The sequence below is a fragment of the Haliotis cracherodii genome, unplaced genomic scaffold (assembly GCF_022045235.1).
Source record: "Haliotis cracherodii isolate W230 unplaced genomic scaffold, xgHalCrac1.p SCAF_5, whole genome shotgun sequence".
Lineage (NCBI taxonomy): Eukaryota > Metazoa > Mollusca > Gastropoda > Lepetellida > Haliotidae > Haliotis > Haliotis cracherodii.
The window spans coordinates 13701004-13727241 of record NW_027266308.1 but is presented as its reverse complement, the minus strand read 5'-3'; the positions used below and the strand labels follow the sequence as shown (position 1 = coordinate 13727241).

The 26238-nt window shown below is 39.4% G+C and overlaps 1 protein-coding gene across 3 annotated transcripts in view; it reads left to right on the top strand.

The window, feature by feature from the left end:
* The window catches only part of LOC139444305 (regulator of G-protein signaling 7-like), a 148008-nt gene that overhangs the window by 54332 nt on the left and 67438 nt on the right, over window positions 1-26238 (top strand). For all 3 annotated transcript variants that reach the window (XM_071225240.1, XM_071225239.1, XM_071225241.1), the window contains exon 2: window positions 19071-19167. In XM_071225240.1, coding sequence (XP_071081341.1) covers window positions 19071-19167 — 97 coding nt within the window. The remainder of the gene's footprint in view (window positions 1-19070; window positions 19168-26238) is intronic.

Genomic DNA, 26238 nt, shown 5'->3' with positions numbered 1-26238 from the left:
GCAGGACAAAGTGTTTGTGTATATGCTGAACAGTACTGGCGACAGGACAAAGTGTTTCTGTATGTATGCTGAACAGTACTGGCGGCAGGACAAAGTGTTTGTGTATATGCTGAACAGTACTGGCGACAGGACAAAGTGATTCTGTATGTATGCTGAACAGTACTGGCGGCAGGACAAAGTGTTTGTGTATATGCTGAACAGTACTGGCGACAGTACAAAGTGTTTCCGTATATGCTGAACAGTACTGGCGGCAGGACAAAGTGTTTGTGTATATGCTGAACAGTATTTGATAGAAAACAGCTGTTCGATGGAGCTGTGGTTAACTTGTGCTATGTCATGTGACTTTCATTGACTCGGAAAAAGCATGCAGCTTTTTGCCTAGAAGCGGGGTATAAGGACTGTATTCTCCCACTCAGAAACCCATGTGCAGCCTGTCTTCTTCATGGCGGGGTACAGGGGATTTAGTCACCCACTCAGAAATTTATTTCCCTCCTAGGCAGGATACATCATATGTGATCAAGATCATGTGAACCAATCAGATCTCATCATTCTGACATGGAGGTATGAAAACGAGGTTTATGTTATTCTGATATTTTTGAATATTATTATATATTATATGTTATTGCTACAGTTTCTTGCAGACTGCAGATTCTATTACATATTACTGTACTGATAAGACTAACTTGGCACTGTCACAGAGGATTATGCAGAAACTATCAACACAATCGTTGTTGGATGTAGTTATTTAAGACATCATAAAGTTGGCATATTTGGGAAATGTTTTTCAGACAGGTGAGCATTATTGTTTGTGTAGGGGTATTGGACAGGACGCATACACAGGGTAACATATCTACACATCTGTTTTCTGTGGTATGATATCTTTTAAATTCTCCAAGGGATAGGCAAGTTTGGCTAATTGTTCCCTGCATGTGTAGTAAAGGCAGTGATACCAGCTGTTGATGCAGCATTGCACAGGACAGTGTTGTATGATCCAGTGCCGTAATTTGTGGAGTATTGATTGGCCTCTGTATTTACTTCAGTGTAGCAGTAGCTGTGTAGGTAGGATGTGGGACACCACCCCTTCCATGTTTCATAGCCTCGGTGTTATTGCTGTCATACAAAGACACCACCCTCCAACCCCTCACTGTCTCATCACTTCAGTGTTATGGCTGTCACACACAGACACCACCCCTCCGACCCCTCACTGTCTCATCACTTCAGTGTTATGGCTGTCACACACAAACACCACCCCTCCGACCCCTCACTGTCTCATCACTTCAGTGTTATGGCTGTCACACACAGACACCACCCCTCCGACCCCTCACTGTCTCATCACTTCAGTGTTATTGCTGTCACACACAGACACAACCCCTCCGACCCCTCACTGTGTCATCACTTCAGTGTTATGGCTGTCACACACAGACGCCACCCCTCCAACCCCTCACTGTCTCATCACTTCAGTGTTATGGCTGTCACACACAGACACAACCCCTCCGACCCCTCACTGTCTCATCACTTCAGTGTTATGGCTGTCACACACAGACACCACCCTTCCGACCCCTCACTGTGTCATCACTTCAGTGTTATGGCTGTCACACTCAGACACCACCCCTATGACCCCTCACTGTCTCATCACTTCAGTGTTATGGCTGTCACACACAGACACCACCCTTCCGACCCCTCACTGTGTCATCACTTCAGTGTTATGGCTGTCACACACAGACACCACCCCTATGACCCCTCACTGTCTCATCACTTCAGTGTTATGGCTGTCACACACAGACACAACCCCTCCGACCCCTCACTGTGTCATCACTTCAGTGTTATGGCTGTCACACACAGACACCACCCCTATGACCCCTCACTGTCTCATCACTTCAGTGTTATGGCTGTCACACACAGACACAACCCCTCTGACCCCTCACTGTCTCATCACTTCAGTGTTATGGCTGTCACACACAGACACCACCCTTCCGACCCCTCACTGTCTCATCACTTCAGTGTTATGGCTGTCACACACAGACACAACCCCTCCGACCCCTCACTGTGTCATCACTTCAGTGTTATGGCTGTCACACACAGACACAACCCCTCCGACCCCTCACTGTCTCATCACTTCAGTGTTATGGCTGTCACACACAGACACAACCCCTCCGACCCCTCACTGTGTCATCACTTCAGTGTTATGGCTGTCACACACAGACACCACCCCTCCGACCCCTCACTGTGTCATCACTTCAGTGTTATGGCTGTCACACACAGACACCACCCCTCCGACCCCTCACTGTGTCATCACTTCAGTGTTATGGCTGTCACACACAAACACCACCCCTCCAACCCCTCACTGTCTCATCACTTCAGTGTTATGGCTGTCACATACAGACACCATCCCACAGTCTCCTTGCTGTTATGGCTGCCTCTGTAGTCATGGCTATGTGGCATCAGCTGCATACATGATTTAACCTCATACTTTTCACCTCAGTGTTATTACTTTCTTATCAAGACACCATCCTTTACTGGCGCAACACCTTGGTGTTACGGCTGTCGTGCAAAGACACCATCTCTCCGACCCTTCACTGTCTGATCACTTCATTGTTATGGCTCTCACACAATGACACCATGATATTCTGATGCTTTTCGTTTATAAATCTCTACACATGGCTTAAACCCCAGCTTAAAATGTAATGTTATGTGATTGAAACTTGGAAATAGTCCAAACTCCCTTAACAGTTTATCATAAACAATGTGACCTTAGGAAAACAACCATCAGTCGAATCTTCTTGAACAGATTTTGGGTCGGGAGAAACTATTTCATCCTTAGTTGTTTCTTTTTGTTGTGTCACATAGCATTCAGCAATATTCCAGCTATATAAAGGTGGTTTGTAAATAATCAAGTCTGGATGAGACAGTCCAGTGATTCATATCGTCTACAACAATCCATGCCAAAGGGGTATGATGACATGGTATTAGCTAAGTCATAGCCTGACCACCCGATCCGTTTGGTCACCTCTAACGACCAGCATAGGTTGCTGGGGACCTAGTCTAACCCAGAATCCCCACCTCTTAAGACCAGCATGGGTTGCTGGGGACCTAGTCTAACCCAGAATCCCCTCGTAATCACCTCTTACGACCAGCATGGGTTGCTGGGGACCTAGTCTAACCCAGAATCCCCACGTAATCACCTCTTACAACCAGCAAAGGTTGCTGGGGACCTAGTCTAACCCAGAATCCCCACCTCTTACGACCAGCATGGGTTGCTGGGGACCTAGTCTAACCCAGAATCCCCACGTAATCACCTCTTACGACCAGCAAAGGTTGCAGGGGACCTAGTCTAACCCAGAATCCCCACGTAATCACCTCTTACAACCAGCAAAGGTTGCTGGGGACCTAGTCTAACCCAGAATCCCCACCTCTTACGGCCAGCATAGGTTGCTGGGGACCTAGTCTAACCCAGAATCCCCACGTAATCACCTCTTACGACCAGCAAAGGTTGCAGGGGACCTAGTCTAACCCAGAATCCCCACGTAATCACTACTAACGACCAGCATGGGTTGCTGGGGACCTAGTCTAACCCAGAATCCCTGTGTAATCACCTCTTACGACCAGCAGAGGTTGCTGGGGACCTAGTCTAACCCAGAGCCCCCATGAGTGTTATCTTTATAAAGTAAATCTTTTGACAAGTGTGAATTCTTAAGAAGGCTATCAATGTACACATTTTTCAGCCAACAATATTTGGCTACAATCTTTCTGTTGTTTGTAACAGATTTGTTGAACCCACTCAACCTAATTACATGTGAAATGTTCTGTAATAACTCAGTTAACAAATATCTTTGGAATTGAAGATTTAAAAAAATATTTCTCATAGAATGTTATGATGATAACAGTGTTAATCCATTTGATTCCTTGCCTATCAGATATTCAACAAATGTTTCCAAATATTTCTTATAGAAATAAGCCTGAATGTGTTTTTCCCTTTTCTACGTAAGAATATTTTTCAGAGGAAGTCTAATGGAGTTATTGATTGACAAAGATTGACAGTAAAGGTGTAAACGCTACAGCCACAAGTGGTTGCACTTACCTCTAGTGCAAAGCATCACAGCCCTATGAAGCATTCCCACACATCAGATCCATAATTACATTTTTCAATCACCTCCAATACTCTTTGGACATATCCATAGCAACATCAAAATTAATTTGCTCTTCACAATGAACCAGAAATGAGCCAAACACACGTCCAGACAGCGGCTAGTGTTTTAGTTAATCAGAACCTGATTTTGCCATTACGATAGTTCATTTTGACGGGCCATGCGGCCCTGGCAGCCATCTTGGAATCCATGACCATCTTGTAATCAGTTTATATTAGGGAGGTGGTGAGGTGAAATGGGGTTTAACATTGCATTCAAGATTATTGCACTTCTATTGCGATGTGCATGAATATGTGTATGCGTTGGCTGCTTGTACTAGGCCAGACTAATGTCGGTTTATAGTACTTGTCAACAGAGATAACATGGATACCCCACTTACACACATTTAATGACTCCGAGCAGACCCGTCCTTATTTTATCAATTTGATACCAAGCACCAGGCAGGGTAACAACAAGTACCATCGTTTGACATCTTTGATAAGATGTGACAGGGATCGTACCACCAACCTTGGATATAGAATACGATGTAAATGTTGCCGAGGTTATTGGTGAGTTACAGGCTTTCAATTCTGTACTGTTCAAGCTGTTGCTGTGTGAAAAAGAATTCATTTTTTATTCTGTATCTGGTAATTAATGTGGTTCATATTAGGGGTATTGTTACATGTTCAAACTGAAAAAACTGGATTAATGTAGTCCCACTCCAATTAGGAATACATCAAAGCACGTTGACAACAGTTTGCTGCATATATAGCTATGTAAAGGCTGAACAGTGTTTGAAACGGCCTAGATTACAGAACAATCAGTGCACTTTACTGAGCTGGGGAACTTCAATCAGCAGGACCCCCGTTTCACAAAGCCATCTTAGCGCTAAGGTGATCGTAACTCTCATACTTTAACACTGGCTTACGATAGTCGTAGCGCTAAGATCGCTTTGTGGAACGGGGCCCTAGTGCACAGTATCACGATCACTGTTTCTGCCATGACATGTTTAGTTTTCCAAAACATTTTTCTGTGAACTAAAATAACTGAAAATGGAGAAACCAAATTACCAATATACCGGTGAGATTGTGTAGACATTACTGAAATGTTAAAGTCGGTTCAGGGACAAATCTTCTACATTTGGCATAAATGTGTTGGAAACTTGCAGTATCTCTCTGATCTTGGTGGTTAGTAGGGAAAAACCTTTTCCAAGAAATAAGAATTATCCCTTTCTTTATGGTTATAAAGGCGGGTATGCATGTAAGTAAATTTGGGTTGTTTTTTTAATCCCAAATTCTGTCAAGCTATCATTTTATGCAGTATATTAAACACAAATTTGTTGAAAGCCAGCCGTGGACATTTTGTCCCTCAAAAGGTAAAATAAATAATGTTCTATTTTGGACAGTCCAGGAGGGTTAAATCGTTTTCCATTACACTATCCCAGGTGCAATTTTACTAGCCAAGACTTGCAGGCTAGCATCATAATTACACTGTTGATAATGTGTTATTAATGTAGCCATCGAAATGTATTGTGGAAAAATTTTCATGGTAAAAACTGTTCCATGGAAATAATTCCCTTAGAAAAATTTGAACAAAGGAACTGTTTTTACAACAGGAACAGTTATTTTTTTTACATGAATGCATGTGCACTGTATTTCATGTTTGCACTCTGAATAATAATATGTTAGTATATTTACACTGCATGTCATATAAGCTCTCTTAATTATTAGGGGGCACGGGTGGCCCAGTCGTCTAAGGCGCCGCGATTCACTGTGCAGAATTGCGTCCCTTGGGCACGCCAGAAACCTATGATTGTGGTTTCGAATCCCGGTTCGCCCTGATTATGTTTCTAGGTTTGTCATCACCATACCCGTGCTCGTGGGTTTCACCGAAGTGGTAAATGTCTGAGACCTGCATCACTTCGGGCTTTCCTCCCACATTAAGCTGACACACCGTGATATAACTGGAATACTGTTTAAAGCGGCGTTAAACCAAACTCACTCACTCACTCACTTAATTATTATGTTATCGTCATGATTGTCATGTTATTGAAAACTGTTTGAAATTAACTAAAACCCGGGACCAGTTTATTTCATATTCATTAAACATTTACACACAAAACCATCACTTTTACAATTGGACACAAACACATTTAATTGTATTCATACAATATTCAAATATTATGGTTAAGAGTCCAGGAAAATGCCACAGGAGGATATGTCTAAACGTCATTACAAATTGTAATGTAACTATGCCATAGCAGTAATGACAGTATTAGCATTAAAGAGACTTCAATCTGTGAGAAGGTCTTCCCAGGCCTCCACTGTGGGCCTAAATGACGTTATTCTGTAATTTGCTAAGCATGCTTAGTAGGTCAGTGGAGCTGAGTGACACCACAAGCATTGTCGTCAGCTGACAAGTCGGAGGGAGAGATACCGACGACATATCGTAGGGAGTGAGGAATATTGATCGTGGAACCACTTTTTGCTCTATGTCGTCCACTGTGTCTGCTCGCGGATAACCGAGAACGCGGACACGACATTGAATTCGGAAATGGAGACGATTTTGAAATGAGGCTGATAACCGAATGCCACCAATTACGCTGTGTGAATGATGATAGTTTTACCCACACACCAACGATGATCATTACCCGAACGTGGCATTAACTTTCTGTAAGCCATTGTTTTACATGCGTCTTTGAGACTGGAAAAAGGGGCAGAAGAATAAGGCTAAATACATATGTATATTACTGTTTGACTGAAGTGATGGTGAAGCTATTGCATATCCTTGACTGTCTGTGGTGTTGGTAAAGATGTAGTTTGTAGGCCTGAATAACTGGGCATCAGATGAGCCCAGTTATGAGATGTGTAATAAGGTTAGGATGACAGAGGCTACTGAGGGCAGTTGAGACTGTACTAGAATCAACTGTATGGATTTTCCTTAAGCAATTATGGCTTAATCAGAACACTTGAGGCTTTTCCCCCATGGTATACAGGTCATATTTCATGGCTTTATCAAAACACTTAAGGCTTTTCTCCCATGGTATACAGGTCATATTGCATGGCTTTATCAGAACACTTGAGGCTTTTCTCCCATGGTATACAGGTCATATTGCATGGCTTTATCAGAACACTTAAGGCTTTTCTCCCATGGTATACAGGTGATATTGCATGGCTTTGTCAGAACACTTGAAGCTTGTATCCCAATTTGTATACAGGTCATATTGCATGTTTTGATAAGAACACTTGAAGCTTGTATCCCAATGTGTATACAGGTAATATTGCATGGCTTAATAAGAACACTTGAAGCTTGTTTCCAAATTTGTATACAGGTCATATTGCATGGCTTGTTGAGAACCATAGGAAATCAACCACTGCTGTGAGATTTTATTATGTAGTGATGTGTGTGTGTGTGTGTGTGTGGCTGCTTGTACTTGTCCGGACTGATGCCGATTTATAGTGCTAGCCCACTGAGATACCATGCCACAGTTTAACATGAATACCCCACTCAGACACAGTATACTGACTCTGAGCTGACCAGTCCTTGTTTAGCCCCTTAATGCTTAGCGCCAGACAAGTACCATCTTTTAACGTCTGTTGGTATGACGCGGCCGGGAATTGAACCCTGGACCTTCCGCTCTCTGGGTGGACACTCTACCACTAGACCAGGGACGTGGTCAATGTTTACTGTAGTTGCTTTGAATAAGTGTGTTGAACTGTGAACTACATGCTTGGAACAGTACTTAAATCACAGCATGTCAACTTAATGTTTACCACTTTGGGGTATTATGAGGATACAGCAAGGGCTGAATATGGAAATTGAATCAAATTTCAACCAAAGCAGCACCTTGTACCACTGGGCCAGCCGAGCTCAGGGCCAGCTTCTGTACCTAGTCTGTTGAAGGAAGAAACGCAAATGGAAATACATGATATAGCTTACAGTGGTATATAAAACTACTTATTGGTCGTGCCTTGCCCATCTGCACAAAAGAAGCAGCAGTAGAGATACAACAATACAAGAACTTGGGCCAGATGGTCCCCATAAAGATCCGGGTTAGAGCTGGGCTTTAGCAGCCCATCTTTGTCATTAGACACGACTAACAGGGTCAGGTGGTCAGGCTCACTGACTTGGTTGACACATGCCATTGTATCCCAAATGCTTAGATTGATCATCTTGATGTAAATCACTGGATTGTCTGGTCCAGACTCATTTATTTCTGAGATATTGCTGAGTGCAGCACTAAACAACAGACAGTCAAACAAACAAAAGTGCCAGATAATGCAGGCACTTACATGGGGTGCAGTAGGTATAGTTCCTGTTTGTGTTGGAAGGTTACATCATTAAAAAGTGGATCAAAATCATAAATGACATTTTCAGTACATTTTCTACACAGTAAGAGATATTTTCATGATAAAAGAGGCAATTAAAGTCTAAATTTCATGTAACACCTGTGAAATGTGCAGTGGACCATCTCGAACTTATATCGATGTCCTTGTACACATCAGCCTTGCATGCTGGGTGTCACAAATACGCTGGCCAACTAGCAAAACATGCAGGGTATCACAATACGCTGGCCAACTAGCAAAACATGCAGGGCGTCACAAATACACTGGTCAACTAGCAAAACATGCAGGGTGTCACAAATACGCTGGTCAACTAGCAAAACATGCAGGGTGTCACAAATACGCTGGTCAACTAGCAAAACATGCAGGTGTCACAAATACGCTGGCCAACTAGCAAATAATGCAGGGTGTCACAAATACGCTGGCCAACTAGCAAAACATGCAGGGTGTCACAATACGCTGGTCAACTAGCAAAACATGCAGGTGTCACAAATACGCTGGCCAACTAGCAAATAATGCAGGGTGTCACAAATACGCTGGCCAACTAGCAAAACATGCAGGGTGTCACAATACGCTGGTCAACTAGCTAAACATGCAGGGTGTCACAAATACGCTGGCCAACTAGCAAAACATGCAGGGTGTCACAAATACGCTGGCCAACTAGCAAAACATGCAGGGTGTCACAAATACGCTGGCCAACTAGCAAAACATAAAGGGTGTCACAAATACGCTGGCCAACTAGCAAATGCTAGTAACATTGGAGCCTGGCCACCACTTATATATGTCTACCAGTTTGCTCGTTCAGTAAATATGGACAATGCTGTTTCCTTAAACTACCTTACAAATATATTGATTAAATTTAAAGCTGACGGAAAGGAGTCTTTAATCAATCTTGAGTGACAACTGTCGACTGAAAACAAATAATCTTAAAGCTTTTGTGATCAAGTAAACTTCTATCACATACAGGGAGGTTGGGAAGTACTGTGGTTAAAGCGGTCACTTGTCTTGCTGAAGACCTGGGTTTGATTTCCACTATGGGTGCAAAGTAAGAAGCCCATTCTTGGTGACAACTACTGTTATGTGCCTGGAATATTGTAAAACCATTCTCACTAACTACTATCACATACAGTTGGTGCCAAACCTGCAGACTACGAGTACATTTTCCTTCTGGCACTTGGCATGTTTCACAAAAGGACTTAACTAGGAACATATTTGTTAATATGGTTTAGTGTGCTGATAATTCTTTTATGGGTTTCTTGAATGATTGCTGTGATGCCAATTCAGCCACTTTTGGCTCAGTTCTTCTGAAAATAGAAAACTAATTTATGATCTCATGTTGGATGTTCCATATTTTATCAGTGGCATAAACCAGTAACACCCGCCACAGTTTCTCAATGCAATAAGCCAGTAATTGTTATCATAAATGACATAATAGATGCAATTGTCTTTTTTTCCTTGCCTGTAAACCAGATTAGATTGGATTTTGACTGCCATATCATGTTTTGAAAACTTGTGATTATGAATTTCACTTCAAGCCAAATGCCTCAAATTCTGAAATGATAATGCAGTTCTTTGAGCATACGCCTGTATGGTGTTGAAATATTGTGCAATATAAATGGCCTTTATTATTCATGAAATGATAAAATTATAAATTATCATATCACCATAGCGATTGCCATTACAGGGAGTATCTAAAGTATATATCATGGATTGACTTAGGCCGCGATTCCGCGATATTCTCGCATAGTTGTCGTAGATATCGCATCAACATTCAATCAGCACAATTGAAAATCGCGCATAACTTTGAATAGTTTTATCTGCATTATCACTCTAACTTTCACCCCCCAAAAATCATATTGCCTGAATAAATTTATCAACGGTACCTGAAAATGTCAATAAAAAACTTACACGCTAGTTTTTTCAATTGTCAAAAGTTGTCAATCAAAACAGCGATTTGCATACTCGCAACATTGCGTGCTATCTCTTACTGTGCATAACTTATTCCTATATCACTGCATGGTGCTTTGCATCAGCTTACAATGGTGGAGTGCGCAACATTTTTTTTATCCCCGATTGGCAAAATTTGGTAATTTTTTGTTATTACTGATGCCAGTATTTTTAAATACATGTATTCGAAGTGGAATAATTAATGTTTGAAAATAGGATATCCGAGGAAATATCAATATAATCTGGTGATATAACTTGCAGCATTATTTGAGTGAGAAGTACCAAAAATCAAATACAGTTTCCTCACTGTGTGAAGACGAAATATCTCTGAAAATTAGCAAAATCTCATCACACGCCCAAAAATCTCCCTACGCTCCAACCCTCGCTCCCACCCCACTCTCCCACCCCAGAGTCCCCACCCAACACTCTCCTCCACAAGACAATCTTAGCACTAGGATTATCATTAGCCTATGTTAAAGTTTGGGAGTTACAATCGTCTTAGCACTTGATCTGGTTGTGGAATACAGTTTGAAAATTGTCCAGTTAATGAAGTAAATCAGATATGTTTCAAATTAAGAACTTAATAGATCAACACTACCTGAGCCACTGGCAGGGCAGTGGTAGACTCGGCCTCCTTCAGAAATGACCAAAGACTTTAGAAGGCAGGCAGTGGTCGACACAACCTGCACAGCACTATGGAGGGAGGACATTCTGGACGGTACACCATCACACCATGCCAATCATGGCTCTACCTCCATATCGTATCTTAGACAGACAATGCTCCTATAAGCTAGTGCAGTTTTCTCAATTGTCTTCTGGCAGCTCCTTCCTGTGATGGTGATTGGCCATTAGGCTGTAATTAAGTAGAATGCTGGCAGTATTAATTGAAGCAGATGACTCTCCATCATGGGTAAACTGCTGCTTTTAGTAAATTGCTACCCGCTGCTTTGCCATGCAGAAAATTAGATTTTGGAAAGATAGCCTTGTGAAAAGTAATTATATACAAAGGTTTATGATATACAAAATAATTAGCCTAGTTTAATTAATCATGGAACTGTCAGAAAGTTGAGGAGGGGGTTGATTGAATGCTGTGGACCATGAAACATTTTTTAGATTTGGTGGAATTTGTGGATAATTATGAATGGTTAAAAATCCTGTTATTCTGTAATAAGTGCCTTGTCATTTTCATGTACTATTCTAATTTGATGTATTAAACACATGAGGAACCAGTCTGTGGAAAATCTTATATCAAAGCCTAGTTTCTACCCTTGCCACATCAAGGCCACTTTTCATGGCTCGACCCTGGCGCTACTTTGCATAGATCACGAGCTGTGCCCCTTGTAATGAAAACGTGATATCCAATCAGATCGCTGTTCTGATCTTGTACAGTTTCACAAAGATGGTGACTACGATAGGCAGCGATTTCATCCCTCAAACATAGGCAATCGTTAAGTGGTTTAAAAGATTAAAAAGACGTATACATGTCAATGAAGACAGGCAGTGGTAAATAACTTTCATACGAAGGTGTACCAATCATGGATGTTGATTTTGCGAAAAGGTCTCTGATTGGACTATCAATATGTGAGATAGTCCAATCATATTTAGCACAGGAAAGTGGGCTTGACGTGGCAAGGGTGGAAACAAAACTTTATCAATAAAGGCTAGTGGATGCCCTTGCCTAGGGAAGATGGGTTAGAACAGGTCTCCAGAAACCTGTGCTGTCTGCGAGGAAGCTGTGTAGATTCTGGTGATCAGGCTTCGTGTTTTGGTTGATTGCTTGTCAGCAGAACGCTTTAACCATTATCCCACCGCGCCAGCTCCAGTGTAATTTGCACTAAGAAGAGTGGTATAACTTCCATATAGACAGTCAGTGATAAAAATTACATAGATAATAAATTATTGAAAAAATTGCTTTCACTTGGAAGAAAAGCAAACATTTTTACTTCAGATATGAATATTTACTTTAAACTGCAAAAAAAATTAGGTTTCAGATTATCAAGTATAATTTATTATGATTTAGATAGATATTCCACCTCACCAGGTTCTTCCTATCATTGAGCATGTTTATCTGGAACAAGTAGTTTCACACGTCGACTACAGATCAAGATATGATGAAAAAATGGCTCTGGATTTTTTTTAACTCGGCTAGATACTGTTTTGAGTTGGATCTAGAGAACAAAGAAGCTAGCAGGATACAGTGGGAGAATGTTGGCATCAGTGAGTTGACCAAGGTCGCTATAGATTGAACTCCAGGGATTCTGGGTAGAACCACAGCCATTCAGCCTAACTTTGATCGCTATTGTTGCTGCGTATTGATTGGCCAAAGCAATCTTTTACGTAACGTTTTACTTCCTTTGGAAAGACAATGGAAACCGAAAATAATGTTGAAGCTTCTCTGTCGAATTGCTTATATATTCTTGTCAATATTTAAGTTATTGGCTAGTGTCGTACACAAGAAAGCGCTTTATGATCTCTGAAAGATTTTGTTGCTTTTATTTCCTCGATGTATGGAAATATGTTGACATTTTTCACTGCTACACATGGCAAAATATGAATCGATTAATGCTGAGCTTGTTTGTTATAGGAGACTATGATCAAAGAATATTCCAGTTCAGTCTGTAAAAACTGTTTTTGGAAAAAAGTGGGTGGCAATTTATGGGCTATGGATAGATGAGATTAATTTGCTTATTACAGAAAATATGATCGATGTTGAAGCAGTCATCTGACAAAAAGATTGTATATTATAAATATTTTTTTTATGAAAAAATGACGCAGCAATTTTGTCTTGATGAACACATCGGTTTTATTAAGCATCATTGTTTTTATGGTCAGATCAATCATTTCTGGACTGAAAACACGCTCAGTAACTCAGACATGATGTAACTGGTATCTTTTACATGCAAATGAGCACTTCTGATGATGTTCAAATGGATAATTTTCAAACAGAAAAAAACACCATTGCCTTTGAATAAAGGAGAATTTATGCCATATGCACCTTACTTTTGAAACAGTCGTGTTAGTGTCATTTAATTTGGTTGCATGTGTGGCTTAAATATTGATTTGACGTAAGGTTGAAATAGTTCTTCGCAGTCATTGGAGTGAGTGAGTGGCTTGGGTTCAGTATGGCTTTGAACAGTATGTCAGATGTAATACGTTTGAACAGTATGTCAGTTGTAATACGTTTGAACAGTATGTCAGATGTAATACGTTTGAACAGTATGTCAGATGTATAATACGTTTGAACAGTATGTCAGATGTAATACGTTTGAACAGTATGTCAGATGTAATACGTTTGAACAGTATGTCAGATGTAATACGTTTGAACAGTATGTCAGTTGTAATACGTTTGAACAGTATGTCAGTTGTAATTCGTTTGAACAGTATGTCAGTTGTAATACGTTTGAACAGTATGTCAGTTGTAATACGTTTGAACAGTATGTCAGTTGTAATACGTTTGAACAGTATGTCAGATGTAATACGTTTGAACAGTATGTCAGATGTAATACGTTTGAACAGTATGTCAGATGTAATATATTTGAACAGTATGTCAGTTGTAATACGTTTGAACAGTATGTCAGTTGTAACACGTTTGAACAGTATGTCAGTTGTAATACGTTTGAACAGTATGTCAGTTGTAATACGTTTGAACAGTATGTCAGATGTAATACGTTTGAACAGTATGTCAGATGTAATACGTTTGAACAGTATGTCAGATGTAATACGTTTGAACAGTATGTCAGATGTAATACGTTTGAACAGTATGTCAGATGTAACACGTTTGAACAGTATGTCAGTTGTAATATGTTTGAACAGTATGTCAGATGTAATACGTTTGAACAGTATGTCAGATGTAATACGTTTGAACAGTATGTCAGATGTAATACGTTTGAACAGTATGTCAGATGTAATACGTTTGAACAGTATGTCAGTTGTAACACGTTTGAACAGTATGTCAGTTGTAATACGTTTGAACAGTATGTCAGTTGTAATACGTTTGAACAGTATGTCAGTTGTAATTCGTTTGAACAGTATGTCAGATGTAATACGTTTGAACAGTATGTCAGATGTAACACGTTTGAACAGTATGTCAGATGTAATACGTTTGAACAGTATGTCAGATGTAATACGTTTGAACAGTATGTCAGTTGTAATTCGTTTGAACAGTATGTCAGTTGTAACACGTTTGAACAGTATGTCAGATGTAATACGTTTGAACAGTATGTCAGATGTAACACGTTTGAACAGTATGTCAGTTGTAATACGTTTGAACAGTATGTCAGATGTAATACGTTTGAACAGTATGTCAGTTGTAATACGTTTGAACAGTATGTCAGATGTAATACGTTTGAACAGTATGTCAGTTGTAACACGTTTGAACAGTATGTCAGATGTAATACTTTTGAACAGTATGTCAGATGTAATACGTTTGAACAGTATGTCAGTTGTAATACGTTCGAACAGTATGTCAGTTGTAATACGTTTGAACAGTATTTCAGTTGTAATACGTTTGAACAGTATGTCAGATGTAATACGTTTGAACAGTATGTCAGATGTAATACGTTTGAACAGTATGTCAGTTGTAATACGTTTGAACAGTATGTCAGTTGTAATACGTTTGAACAGTATGTCAGATGTAATACGTTTGAACAGTATGTCAGTAGTAATACGTTTGAACAGTATGTCAGTTTTAATACAGTTTTAGCTCAGTGTTGAAGGCAAATCTTAAATGGTACTTATCGCGGGTCTTTCTGGATGGGGTTTGACAAACCAAGAATCATACTTGGGGTTAAATGTGGATTCAAACCAGTGATCTCTGGTTGCTTCTGTGTGAATGTAAGATATGACTCCAAAAGGACATCTGTGAATGTAAGATACCACTCTAAAAAGACCTCTTTCAATGTAAGATACCATTATGAAAAGACGTACTGCCTTAGTGAAATGTCACGAACAAAGACCTCCCTGTGCCCCAGCCCTGTGTGAATCAGTGTGAATGTAGTACATCATTGAGGAAACACCATCCTGTGCCCCAGCCCTGTGTGAATCTGTGTGAATGTAGTACATCATTCAGGAAACACCAACCTGTGCCCCAGCCCTGTGTGAATCTGTGTGAATGTAGTACATCATTCAGGAAACACCTTCCTGTGCCCCAGCCCTGTGTGAATCTGTGTGAATGTAGTACATCATTCAGGAAACACCCTCCTGTGCCCCAGCCCTGTGTGAATCTGTGTGAATGTAGTACATCATTCAGGAAACACCTTCCTGTGCCCCAGCCCTGTGTGAATCTGTGTGAATGTAGTACATCATTCAGGAAACACCTTCCTGTGCCCCAGCCCTGTGTGAATCTGTGTGAATGTAGTACATCATTCAGGAAACACCTTCCTGTGCCCCAGCCCTGTGTGAATCTGTGTGAATGTAGTACATCATTCAGGAAACACCTTCCTGTGCCCCAGCCCTGTGTGAATCTGTGTGAATGTAGTACATCATTCAGGAAACACCCTCCTGTGCCCCAGCCCTGTGTGAATCTGTGTGAATGAACCAGGCATGGTAAACAGTTGAGGAAATTGCCTCAATCACATCAGCTAGCCAGGCCTTTGATGTACGTAGCCATAGAGCTTTTAGGGGATTCCCTGCCAGTTTGGGGGATTGATGGCTGCCTAGTAAAGCTCTGGGTCAGTGTGTGGCGGAATACGTACCCCCTGCTTCTATTAATGAGAGATTTTTAGCTACAAATACATTGTTTACCAATTACTGTTGACAGAACCCCAATTTTAGGATTTCCTATAATTTTATGTTTAACCCCAGAGTTGCAGTAGTTTAATGAACAGAAATCTGAATATCACAGGTAATTTGCCGATGGTAATTCTATGTTGTTTACATTGGAACAATTAAGCTTTATGGCAAAGCTTACAAATTGATGAGAATCTTTAGTTGCCCGATGGGTAAACATATTCTTCATTCAAATTGCTAATCCAGTTTCATCTTCTGCTATTGAAGGGGGTGAAGTCACGGGGGTTTGTCCTGAAGGTTTTCTGTATTTCCCTTGATTTATAAAAGTGAAATCATGTCATAAGCCAAAGATGATTTGAGTTAATGATCGATCGTGTAAAAGGCTGTACTGGTATTATGACTTCAGAAGTAGTTATGAAAATATGGGCATCCTGTTTTATGGATATGATGTGCCATCCTCAAGTTTGTCCTAGACACTTTTAGCATTGTACCCACATTGGATGGCTGCTGGTATTGTTTTGAATTACTTTTGTATATGTAAATGTTCTTATGACATTATGTCGGACAAACTATCCTTAATTAGAATCAGCCAAGAATCTTGATTTTCGTGAAATTGTCAAAAAATAAAGCAATATATATCAAACAAAATGGGAATCAAGTCCCATTTTACAGCTCTCCCATCTTGACCTAGGCAAGGGTGAATTTCAGTGTTGCTGAATTGGTCCTTATACCATAATAAGCTGCATTGCAGCGTTTGGGCATGACATTGTGTCACTGTATGACATCAGTGGAACGAAAATGCTTACATGTCTATTGATTTTTGAAAATCAGTTTTAAATTATGTTGTCTTATTGATAGATATTGCATCCATCTGTGGATAGAGTGTTCACCAAAAAAGGTTAAATATTATAATTCTACTTTTCTGAAAAATAGTGAATGATTTGCTGTAATAACAGACCTGCAGCATTCTTAACCAGGGCCCGATTCCTCAAAGCAATCTTAGCTCTAAGATGATCGTAGCTCCCATACTTCAACATAGACTTACTATAGTCGTAGTGCTGTGATGATCGTAGCTGCCATACTTCAACATAGACCTACTATAGTCGTAGTGCTGTGATGATCGTAGCTGCCATACTTCAACACAGACCTACTATAGTCGTAGTGCTGTGATGATCGTAGCTGCCATACTTCAACATAGACCTACTATACTCGTAGTGCTGTGATGATCGTAGCTGCCATACTTCAACATAGACCTACTATAGTCGTAGTGCTGTGATGATCGTAGCTGCCATACTTCAACATAGACTTACTATAGTCGTAGTGCTGTGATGATCGTAGCTGCCATACTTCAACATAGACTTACTAAAGTTGTGGCACTAAGATTGCATTATTGAACATGGCCCAGAGCCTCAAAGCCCTAGGTTTAGGATGAAACCACATTTCTAGCTGACTTATTAATCATAGCTGCATTAGTATGGTTGTCATCAATTAGTATGATTCTGATGGATTAGTGCGATTGGGCATTGATCAGTGTGATTGTCATTGATAACTGCAATTGGCATTGAATAGTGAGGTTTTCATTGATTCATCTGACTGTAATTGACAAGTGTGATTGCATACTTGCCCACTGTACCAGCTGGTTCTATGGGCTAGTGGTTGAGACTAAATCTAGTTGTCTGCACCCCAGTTGATTAAAACATCCTATTTCTACCAGTGTGTCAAAATAGTGTATATGATTGACCTATGTCTACTGTTTCTTAGCTCACCTAACCATTTTCCTCGAATCAAAATGCTCACATAATGCTGATTTGATTTTAAGCATAGTCCAATTGCAGCCATATTGAATTTGAGAGGTTGGCCCATTTTTTAGCAATTTGTTATCTATCATTGTGAAATTTGATAATCAGTAAGTAGGTGGTGGGTAATAGTATATACATTTATTCATATTATTTGCTTTTTACCCTGCTAAAGCCTATCATTATGAGTATGTTTTTATGCCGCTTTTAGCAATATTCCATGAATATCACATCATTAGACACCAGAAATGGGCTTCCCATATTGTCCCTTTTGAGGAATCGAACCCAGATCTTCGGCATGACAAGCGAACGCTGTAATCACAAGGCTACACCACCGCTCCCCCTATCATTATGAAATACACGTGCTTGTTATCCTTTGTCCTGACCCTGTATGATTAATGTTGCAAAGTTCAGGTGAGCTACAGACTCATTCAGTAATTACACAGAAAGCGAATTCAGTGAGCAACTTTATGTGATATCAGCAAGAAATAGGACAAGATATCTTGAGGTTTTTGTGTGGTGACCCTTGTGTCATATCCATTGGCTTTTGCACCGATTCAGTGATTGTAATGTAAGCGTGTAGTTCTGTATTGTTAATAGGGAAGGTAACCTGATGATTGATGTCTGTACTGAAAGTAAGTGAGTGAGTTGGGTTTAACACCGCTACAAAGACAAGGCCAATGGGGCCCCCTTATTAGAAGTGAGGCCATCCTGATGGTATATCACTGGGTCTACAGACTACTTTTTGAAACCATGGTTGTCAAAATAATTGAAAATATAATAATTTCGAATTTGTTTGTTTGTATTTGTATTAAATGATCTAAAAGTATGGTCTGTTTGGGTGAAATTTCCTGGAGGTGTTTCTTTGATTGGCAAGACTAAGAGTTACTTCCCTTTCCAGATCAATAAATTTTAACAGGAAAAACAAGGAATATCAAATAAATCTTTATGTTTTCATTTTATCCCACAGTTGTGAAATAATGCTTCAGTTGATCAAAAAACCAAATGCCGAAAGCCATAAGTGACCATCATTAATGCTTTGTTGTGTGTGGGTATCAACATTCTTCTCACTATGAAACTGTACCATTTTCTCTGTTAAACATCCTAAGTCTTTGGTGATTGTTGTGTTGCAGATGGAAGCAATAGTGGACCGGATGCAGGATGAGGCAACGGGTGTTCCTGTACGAACCGTCAAAAGCTTCATGTCCAAAGTGCCAAGTGTATTCACAGGTAGGCGCAATTCATTAGCTATATACCAACTCTGTGTAGTGTATTAAAGTTGCATGGTGTCATATTTTACATGTTGTATATTTAAACATGTCATACAAGCATCAAACATGTCATACAAGCACTGATTTCATGCCATGAAACATTTTATACCAGCAGTGATGTCATCCCATCAAACATGTCATACCAGCAGTGATGTCATGCCATCAAACATGTCATACCAGCAGTGATGTCATGCCATCAAACATGTCATACCAGCAGTGATGTCATGCCATCAAACATGTCATACCAGCAGTGATGTCATGCCATCAAACATGTCATACCAGCAGTGATGTCATGCCATCAAACATGTCATACCAGCAGTGATGTCATGCCATCAAACATGTCATACAATCACTGATGTCATGCCATCAAACATGTCATACCAGCAGTGATGTCATGCCATCAAACATGTCATACCAGCAGTGATGTCATGCCATCAAACATGTCATACCAGCAGTGATGTCTTGCCATCAAACATGTCATACCAGCAGTGATGTCATGCAATAAAACATGTCATACAAGCACTGATTTCATGCCATCAAACATGTCATACCAGCAGTGATGTCATGCCATCAAACATGTCATACCAGCAGTGATGTCATGCCATCAAACATGTCATACCAGCAGTGATGTCATGCCATCAAACATGTCATACCAGCAGTGATGTCATGCAATCAAACATGTCATACCAGCAGTGATGTCATGCCATCAAACATGTCATACCAGCAGTGATGTCATGCCATCAAACATGTCATACCAGCAGTGATTTCATGCCATCAAACATGTCATACCTTCCAGCATGTCCTATGTAGCAGCAAAATAATCTCAAAGTTTGTCGCATTGTTTCCATTTGCTACAAATGTCATCAGTTTTTGTTCGTTAAAAAACACATCTTTGTTGACATTTTAAACAGTTGAATACATTCAGGTGAGCTACAGTGTTGTTATTTTGCCCAGCCAAGAACACTCATAAATACATTCAGAATATCAAAAATAAATGTATCATTTACAACAAAGGAAATTTCATTATCTAAAAACTGTTTCTAAATATCAAATGGCCAATGGTTGACAAGAAGAAACCAAATTTACTGGCCTGCCATGCTTGTTTTAAACTCTTATCTTATAACATTTAACAAAAGCTTCAATTTATTTGTCTACAATCAGTTAACAGAGATCACGATGACTGCAATGTGATGTACAAACTTTGAAGAAGGTTTATTGTCGTTACCATAGTTTCTCAAGTAATACGATCATGTGATTTATACAGTTTAACAGGCATGTGTATTTCATAATGATAGGCTGTAGCAGGGTAAAAGAAATCAACGTACCATTATAAAATTACAATGTTATTCCTCAACCTACAATACATATTTACTGATTGCTAAATTGAGCAATGATAGATACCAAAATGGCTCAATAATGAGACAAGATGTCAACACTTTGCAATTGAATTTTTTTGGCTCCCTCAGGACTTGTAAAGTACTGTTTTGAGGAGATAAAATACAAATTCATTTTCCAATTTGGCCCGTGGTGACTATATTGTATGTGGCCCTAATCTCATAAGAAATGACATCTAAATTATATTTGAAGTAAAGAGATATTTTGTTATTTGTTCCGCTTTGCAGGATTAATTTTAGACATTAAAACATTAGTGATTTTTAAAATCACATCTCGATCTCATCTTTAGTGAAATGGAAGTGAAAAAAAAACCATTTAGGGAGTGATATGAAAACACATTCAGTCATTTTTTGTTAATGTGTTTTCGATGATGAAGTACTGTAGTTGTCACGGGGACACACTTTTGGAGAGGAGAGCCTCGATTTAGGCCTTACCAATGTAGACCCAATATGTTTTCTTGTTTTATCAATAAATAATAATTTACCATATTATTTTCAAAATTGAAAAATGGAATGCTGTTGTTGTTGTTACTTTTACTGGGTACATTTTTAGTTATCTTGATTTATCTCCTGCCCAAATGAAGTTCTGAGGAGGATATAGAGTCGGCTTCGTCCATCTGTCAAATTTTGTAACTCGTAAACAGACTTACATGAGTCAAACAGTGAACTGGTGCTTTTTTATTTTGTTTTAAAAAGAATTTTGTGTTCCTGGGGCAATTTGTGTTTAAATGGGGGTACGGTTTGTCAACCAGTCAATATTCCTCAATGAAACTTTGTTATGCACATCAGGCATTCCAAGACAACAACAACTTGACCTTAAAGTGAAACGGAGTAGGGTTCATTTTCATTGTGAAATAGTCATTAATTGTACAATGTTTGTGAGGCTGTATGCCCTACAGGCAAGTACTGAAATGGTGCTTTTTGTTCTTTAGGTTTTTCTAACGCAATGACGAGATGAACTTTGGTTCAAATGAGGGTTTTAATTTGCGTAATTCATAAGCCAGGGCTTTACCTTGACCTACAAAACTAGGGGTCCAGAGGACCATCAATAATTAATGTCAAGGGTCCCTACAGGAAGTATGAGGGTCCTGCGAAGTAATGAAATGGTGTAGTGTACTGTGAGATTTGATAATCACTTTAATTGCATGACCTTTAACCTTTTCAAGATTTGGGTATAATCTATATTATCACACGTCCTTCTTGATGCAATATCCATTCTCTGGGACTTTGACTGATTCAGATCCATAATGACCCAAGATTTGTTACATAGTTTGTAACGATATAGAAGGATTTCAGAAGTAGAGAAATTCATGAGCATGCCATCTGTCCCTGCAAAATCACAATTGATTATAGCATGTTACGTTAGGCCTTATATTTTTTGGCAGTTAGTTTACAAACTTTGGGACCTAAAATTCACTGTAGTGGTCAAAAAGTACATAATTAATTTTCAAACTCTTGATAAGTACATTCATTGATGATTGAAAAACAAACTTGTAGGTCACACCATCACAGAAGTATGATCGCAAATCGATACCGAAAGATAATTGCTTCGTCTTTGCTAAAGATGTTAATACATATTATTTACCATTACATAAAAACAGCGGTTATAAGGTCTTGTGTGTGTTTTTTTCATTTCACCTAATTGTAGACCAGAGTCAGCCATGTTGTGTTTTGGACAAAAGTCTTCTTTTTTGTTTTCGATTTCAGATTTATTTTGTCAGTCAGTCTCATAAACCAACTAAAAAAATAATAGGGCCTTAACATAGAACTGGATCCAATTTTCTTTGTGTCTCAAAAGAGCAATTACCATAGTTTTCAGGTAGGCTGATGTATAAGAATCCCGTTGATGCCCAGCCACCCACGCCTCCATTCAACAGATGGCCACCGTAACATAGTGGAGAAATGCAGCTATTTTGGGAAGCAGACAACTTATTTCATTGGTTGACGTATTGCGTTTGTAGCAGAAATAATGACAATAAAACTTGGTTCCTATTTATATTGCTTCAGGATGCCAGATGATTGAAACTGGTGATGAGAAGGAAGAAGGGCTTCAAATAGGGAGCGAGATGCTTGTCCAGTACGGACTGAAATGTAGAATCCTAGAAAAGAGTATTTTTATCCCTATTGAGCTTTAGGTAAAAAATTGCTTTCTTGAAATAGATTGATAAAATTGGGAATAGGAAGTCCAGGATGAAATTCCATTGCTATTTCTGAAAAATGTAGACGTCACACATCAGTTTTTTGAGTTTTCATGACCATCTTCAGCTTTATAAATTCAGTTTTTAAAGACTAGTCATGAGGGCTAATATAAAGCTTCTTTCACTGATCCTCAGAGTTTGTAGCTAGGCCTGCTTGGACATGAACAAATGTATGATATTTTTAATTTTCTGTCAGTTTTATTCAGTTCCAATTTGTAGCAAAACTGAAGCTTTAAGAACTGGTTCAGAATCATGGCCCCCAAACGCTACCAGCCAATAAGGACAATCATTGGATTGTCACTTGTCCTCAGCACAATTTGATAGTCTCAGGACAGAGGACTAGCATACATTTTGCAGCTGATCTTAAGTGTGTTATTTGAAGGGAAATCTATTCTAATTTGGTGTTTCATGTAAAGTGTTCCCATTCATCAGACCTATACCGTTGGATCCTTGTCATAAAGCTGTGTTATTAGAAACTATCAGTTAAAGAGTGGGTGGGTTTTACACTGCTATAAGCAACAGCCCAGCTATACTGGAGATGGAATTCACCCACGTGGCCATGATGTCTATCACTATACAACTGTCTTGTAATATATATTTAACGAATCTGAAAAAAGTGGATCTCACAATACACTGGTCGTATATATTTGTCCTAGGAGAAATGTCAGAAATGAAAGATTCATATTTGTGAAATTTTGATGGCTGGGTAGCCACGTGGTTAACACGTAACGTTGAAGGTAAAGTTTGAGCAATAAGAGAAGGCTTCTCTCAGGCCACTTGTGTTACTTTAGTCTAACAAAATAAAGCACTGTGAATCAATGTTCTTGTCAGATTAGTGTGGATGTCGGGTCAGGCTGACAATTTCTTAATTATTATCGTGAAAGTTGGTGGCTGATACGACAATGCGTATTAATGAACTAAAAATATTACTTCCCGTTATCTCCGGATTTCGCATCTGTCCAACTCAGGTTTGATTCATAATCAAATTATTAATAAATCATTTTGCGTGGTCGGACTTTTTGTCCATGCTAAGCTACTTGGTCAACAGATGAAACAATTCACACTGAGAATAATTCTGTCAGCCTCAGCAAGAGCGATTTGTCAAATTTAGGCGAGAGATATTTCATTTTTGTTTTACAGATGTAAGCCAAGATGAAAGATAACAAGAAAAATCTAAAATCATGTCATCATTGATTTGCATCTAATTTTGTCAAAACGCTTTCTTTGGAATAAAATGAGATAAAATAATACTTACAATTCTTTTATTAACAAGATATATATACATTGTTTTTTCAACAAATGTTTGGAAATAAATTTATTTTATCATTTGAAAAATGTGTAGGTTCGTATGTAAAACAAAAAAATAAATAGGTCTGGCCTTAAAAACCCTGCACTGAACCCTGCCACACCAAAGCAGTCTTAAAAGTTTTCATTTCGTTCATTTTGGATGACTATTCTAGTGATGTATTATTAGTTGTAGAATTTGATATTGGTTAATGCTTGTAACAGTCCAGTGTATTTAACTCACCATTGAGGGGGCTCATTAAGTGTATTCATGCTTATTTTAGGAAAATGGAAATTGTTGGCCAGGTGATTTATAACCTGTCAACCCAGGGTGGCGTTAACGTGGGAAAGCTACATGTGATAATAGAGTTATCTGCCCCTGTCCACAATGCATACATACTTGGGGGGACATTATGTTATTGATGACAGCAAAGCAATATGAAAATCCTGAGCAAATGTTAGATGCTCCCTGATCAATAACAGCCTATCATTGGTGACTTTGCACAATGAAAAGCAGGCTGCAGTGTAAACGACTCACAAAAATGTTCCCCGGATTGATTGGCATTGGTTTAGCTTGTTCGGTCATGACCCCATAACTTCTCTTGAAGCCATATTTCTTTCACAATGTACTGTCAATCTTCTGATTTCTTCCCAAATGACTGTGTGAAGTTGAGGTGTATTGTGGTGTAGTGACAACTAGAACAATCAAATCGTCATTTCGGCAGGTCCACATGCTGAAAATGCTGTTTGCGTAACGACTGAACAATTATAATGATGGCTGAACGATAAACATCTAAGTTTTGATCCAACCCCTAAAACTTCCTGTTTGCTTTGTGTGGTTGGGATCATTTGGTCTTAGTTGTAAGATTCATGGCAGAAAGATTTGTTGGCCATTATGTATGTTTGTCCATAGAACACCATCAATCAGAGATCTTTGTTTGATGTTTTCAAACTTGAAGCCTCAAATTGATTGATTCCTTAAAGAAAGGCATCATCAATAACTGAACCAATCACTACTGGGAAGATTAGGCATCAAGTCCCATCAGCAGCAGAGTCCATCATGATAGCTGATCATAGGGACCTGATTGAGGTCACTGGAACAGGCGGTCCTTCTTGACCTAGTTAGAGAGAAAGTGGGTCAAAATGGACTACCACTACTAACAGACACATAAACTAGAAAATTGGCACCTTGTTAGCAAAAACAGGAGGATTCAAAAGACTCTTGCAAGCAGTTAATTAAGTATATATACATGAACCACCATACACTACCCTGTATAAAGTCTTAGATAGGCTGGTATTGTAGGAGGGGCGCGTTAATTGACACTGTGAAGAACAGAATTCTTGAAGGATAAATCTTTTCTACAGATCCCAGCTGACAATGTCGGTCTGTATATTGGTCCTAGCTGGCAGCAACAGTCTGTATATTGGTCCAAGCTGACAACAACAGCCTGTATATTGGACCTAGCTGACAATGTCAGTCTGTATATTGGTCCAAGCTGACAACAACAGCCTGTATATTGGACCTAGCTGGCAGCAACAGTCTGTATATTGGTCCAAGCTGACAACAACAGCCTGTATATTGGACCCAGCTGACAATGTCAATCTGTATATTGGACCTAGCTGGCAATGTCAGTCTGTATATTGGTCCAAGCTGACAACAACAGCCTGTATATTGGACCTAGCTGACAACAACAGCCTGTATATTGGACCTAGCTGACAATGTCAGTCTGTATATTGGTACTAGCTGACAACAACAGCCTGTATATTGGACCTAGCTGACAATGTCAGTCTGTATATTGGACCTAGCTGACAATGTCAGTCTGTATATTGGACCTAGCTGACAACAACAGCCTGTATATTGGTACTAGCTGACAACAACAGCCTGTATATTGGACCTAGCTGACAATGTCAGTCTGTATATTGGTACTAGCTGACAACAACAGCCTGTATATTGGACCTAGCTGACAATGTCAGTCTGTATATTGGTACTAGCTGACAACAACAGCCTGTATATTGGACCTAGCTGACAATGTCAGTCTGTATATTGGTACTAGCTGACAACAACAGCCTGTATATTGGACCTAGCTGACAACAACAGCCTGTATATTGGACCTAGCTGACAATGTCAATCTGTATATTGGTACTAGCTGACAA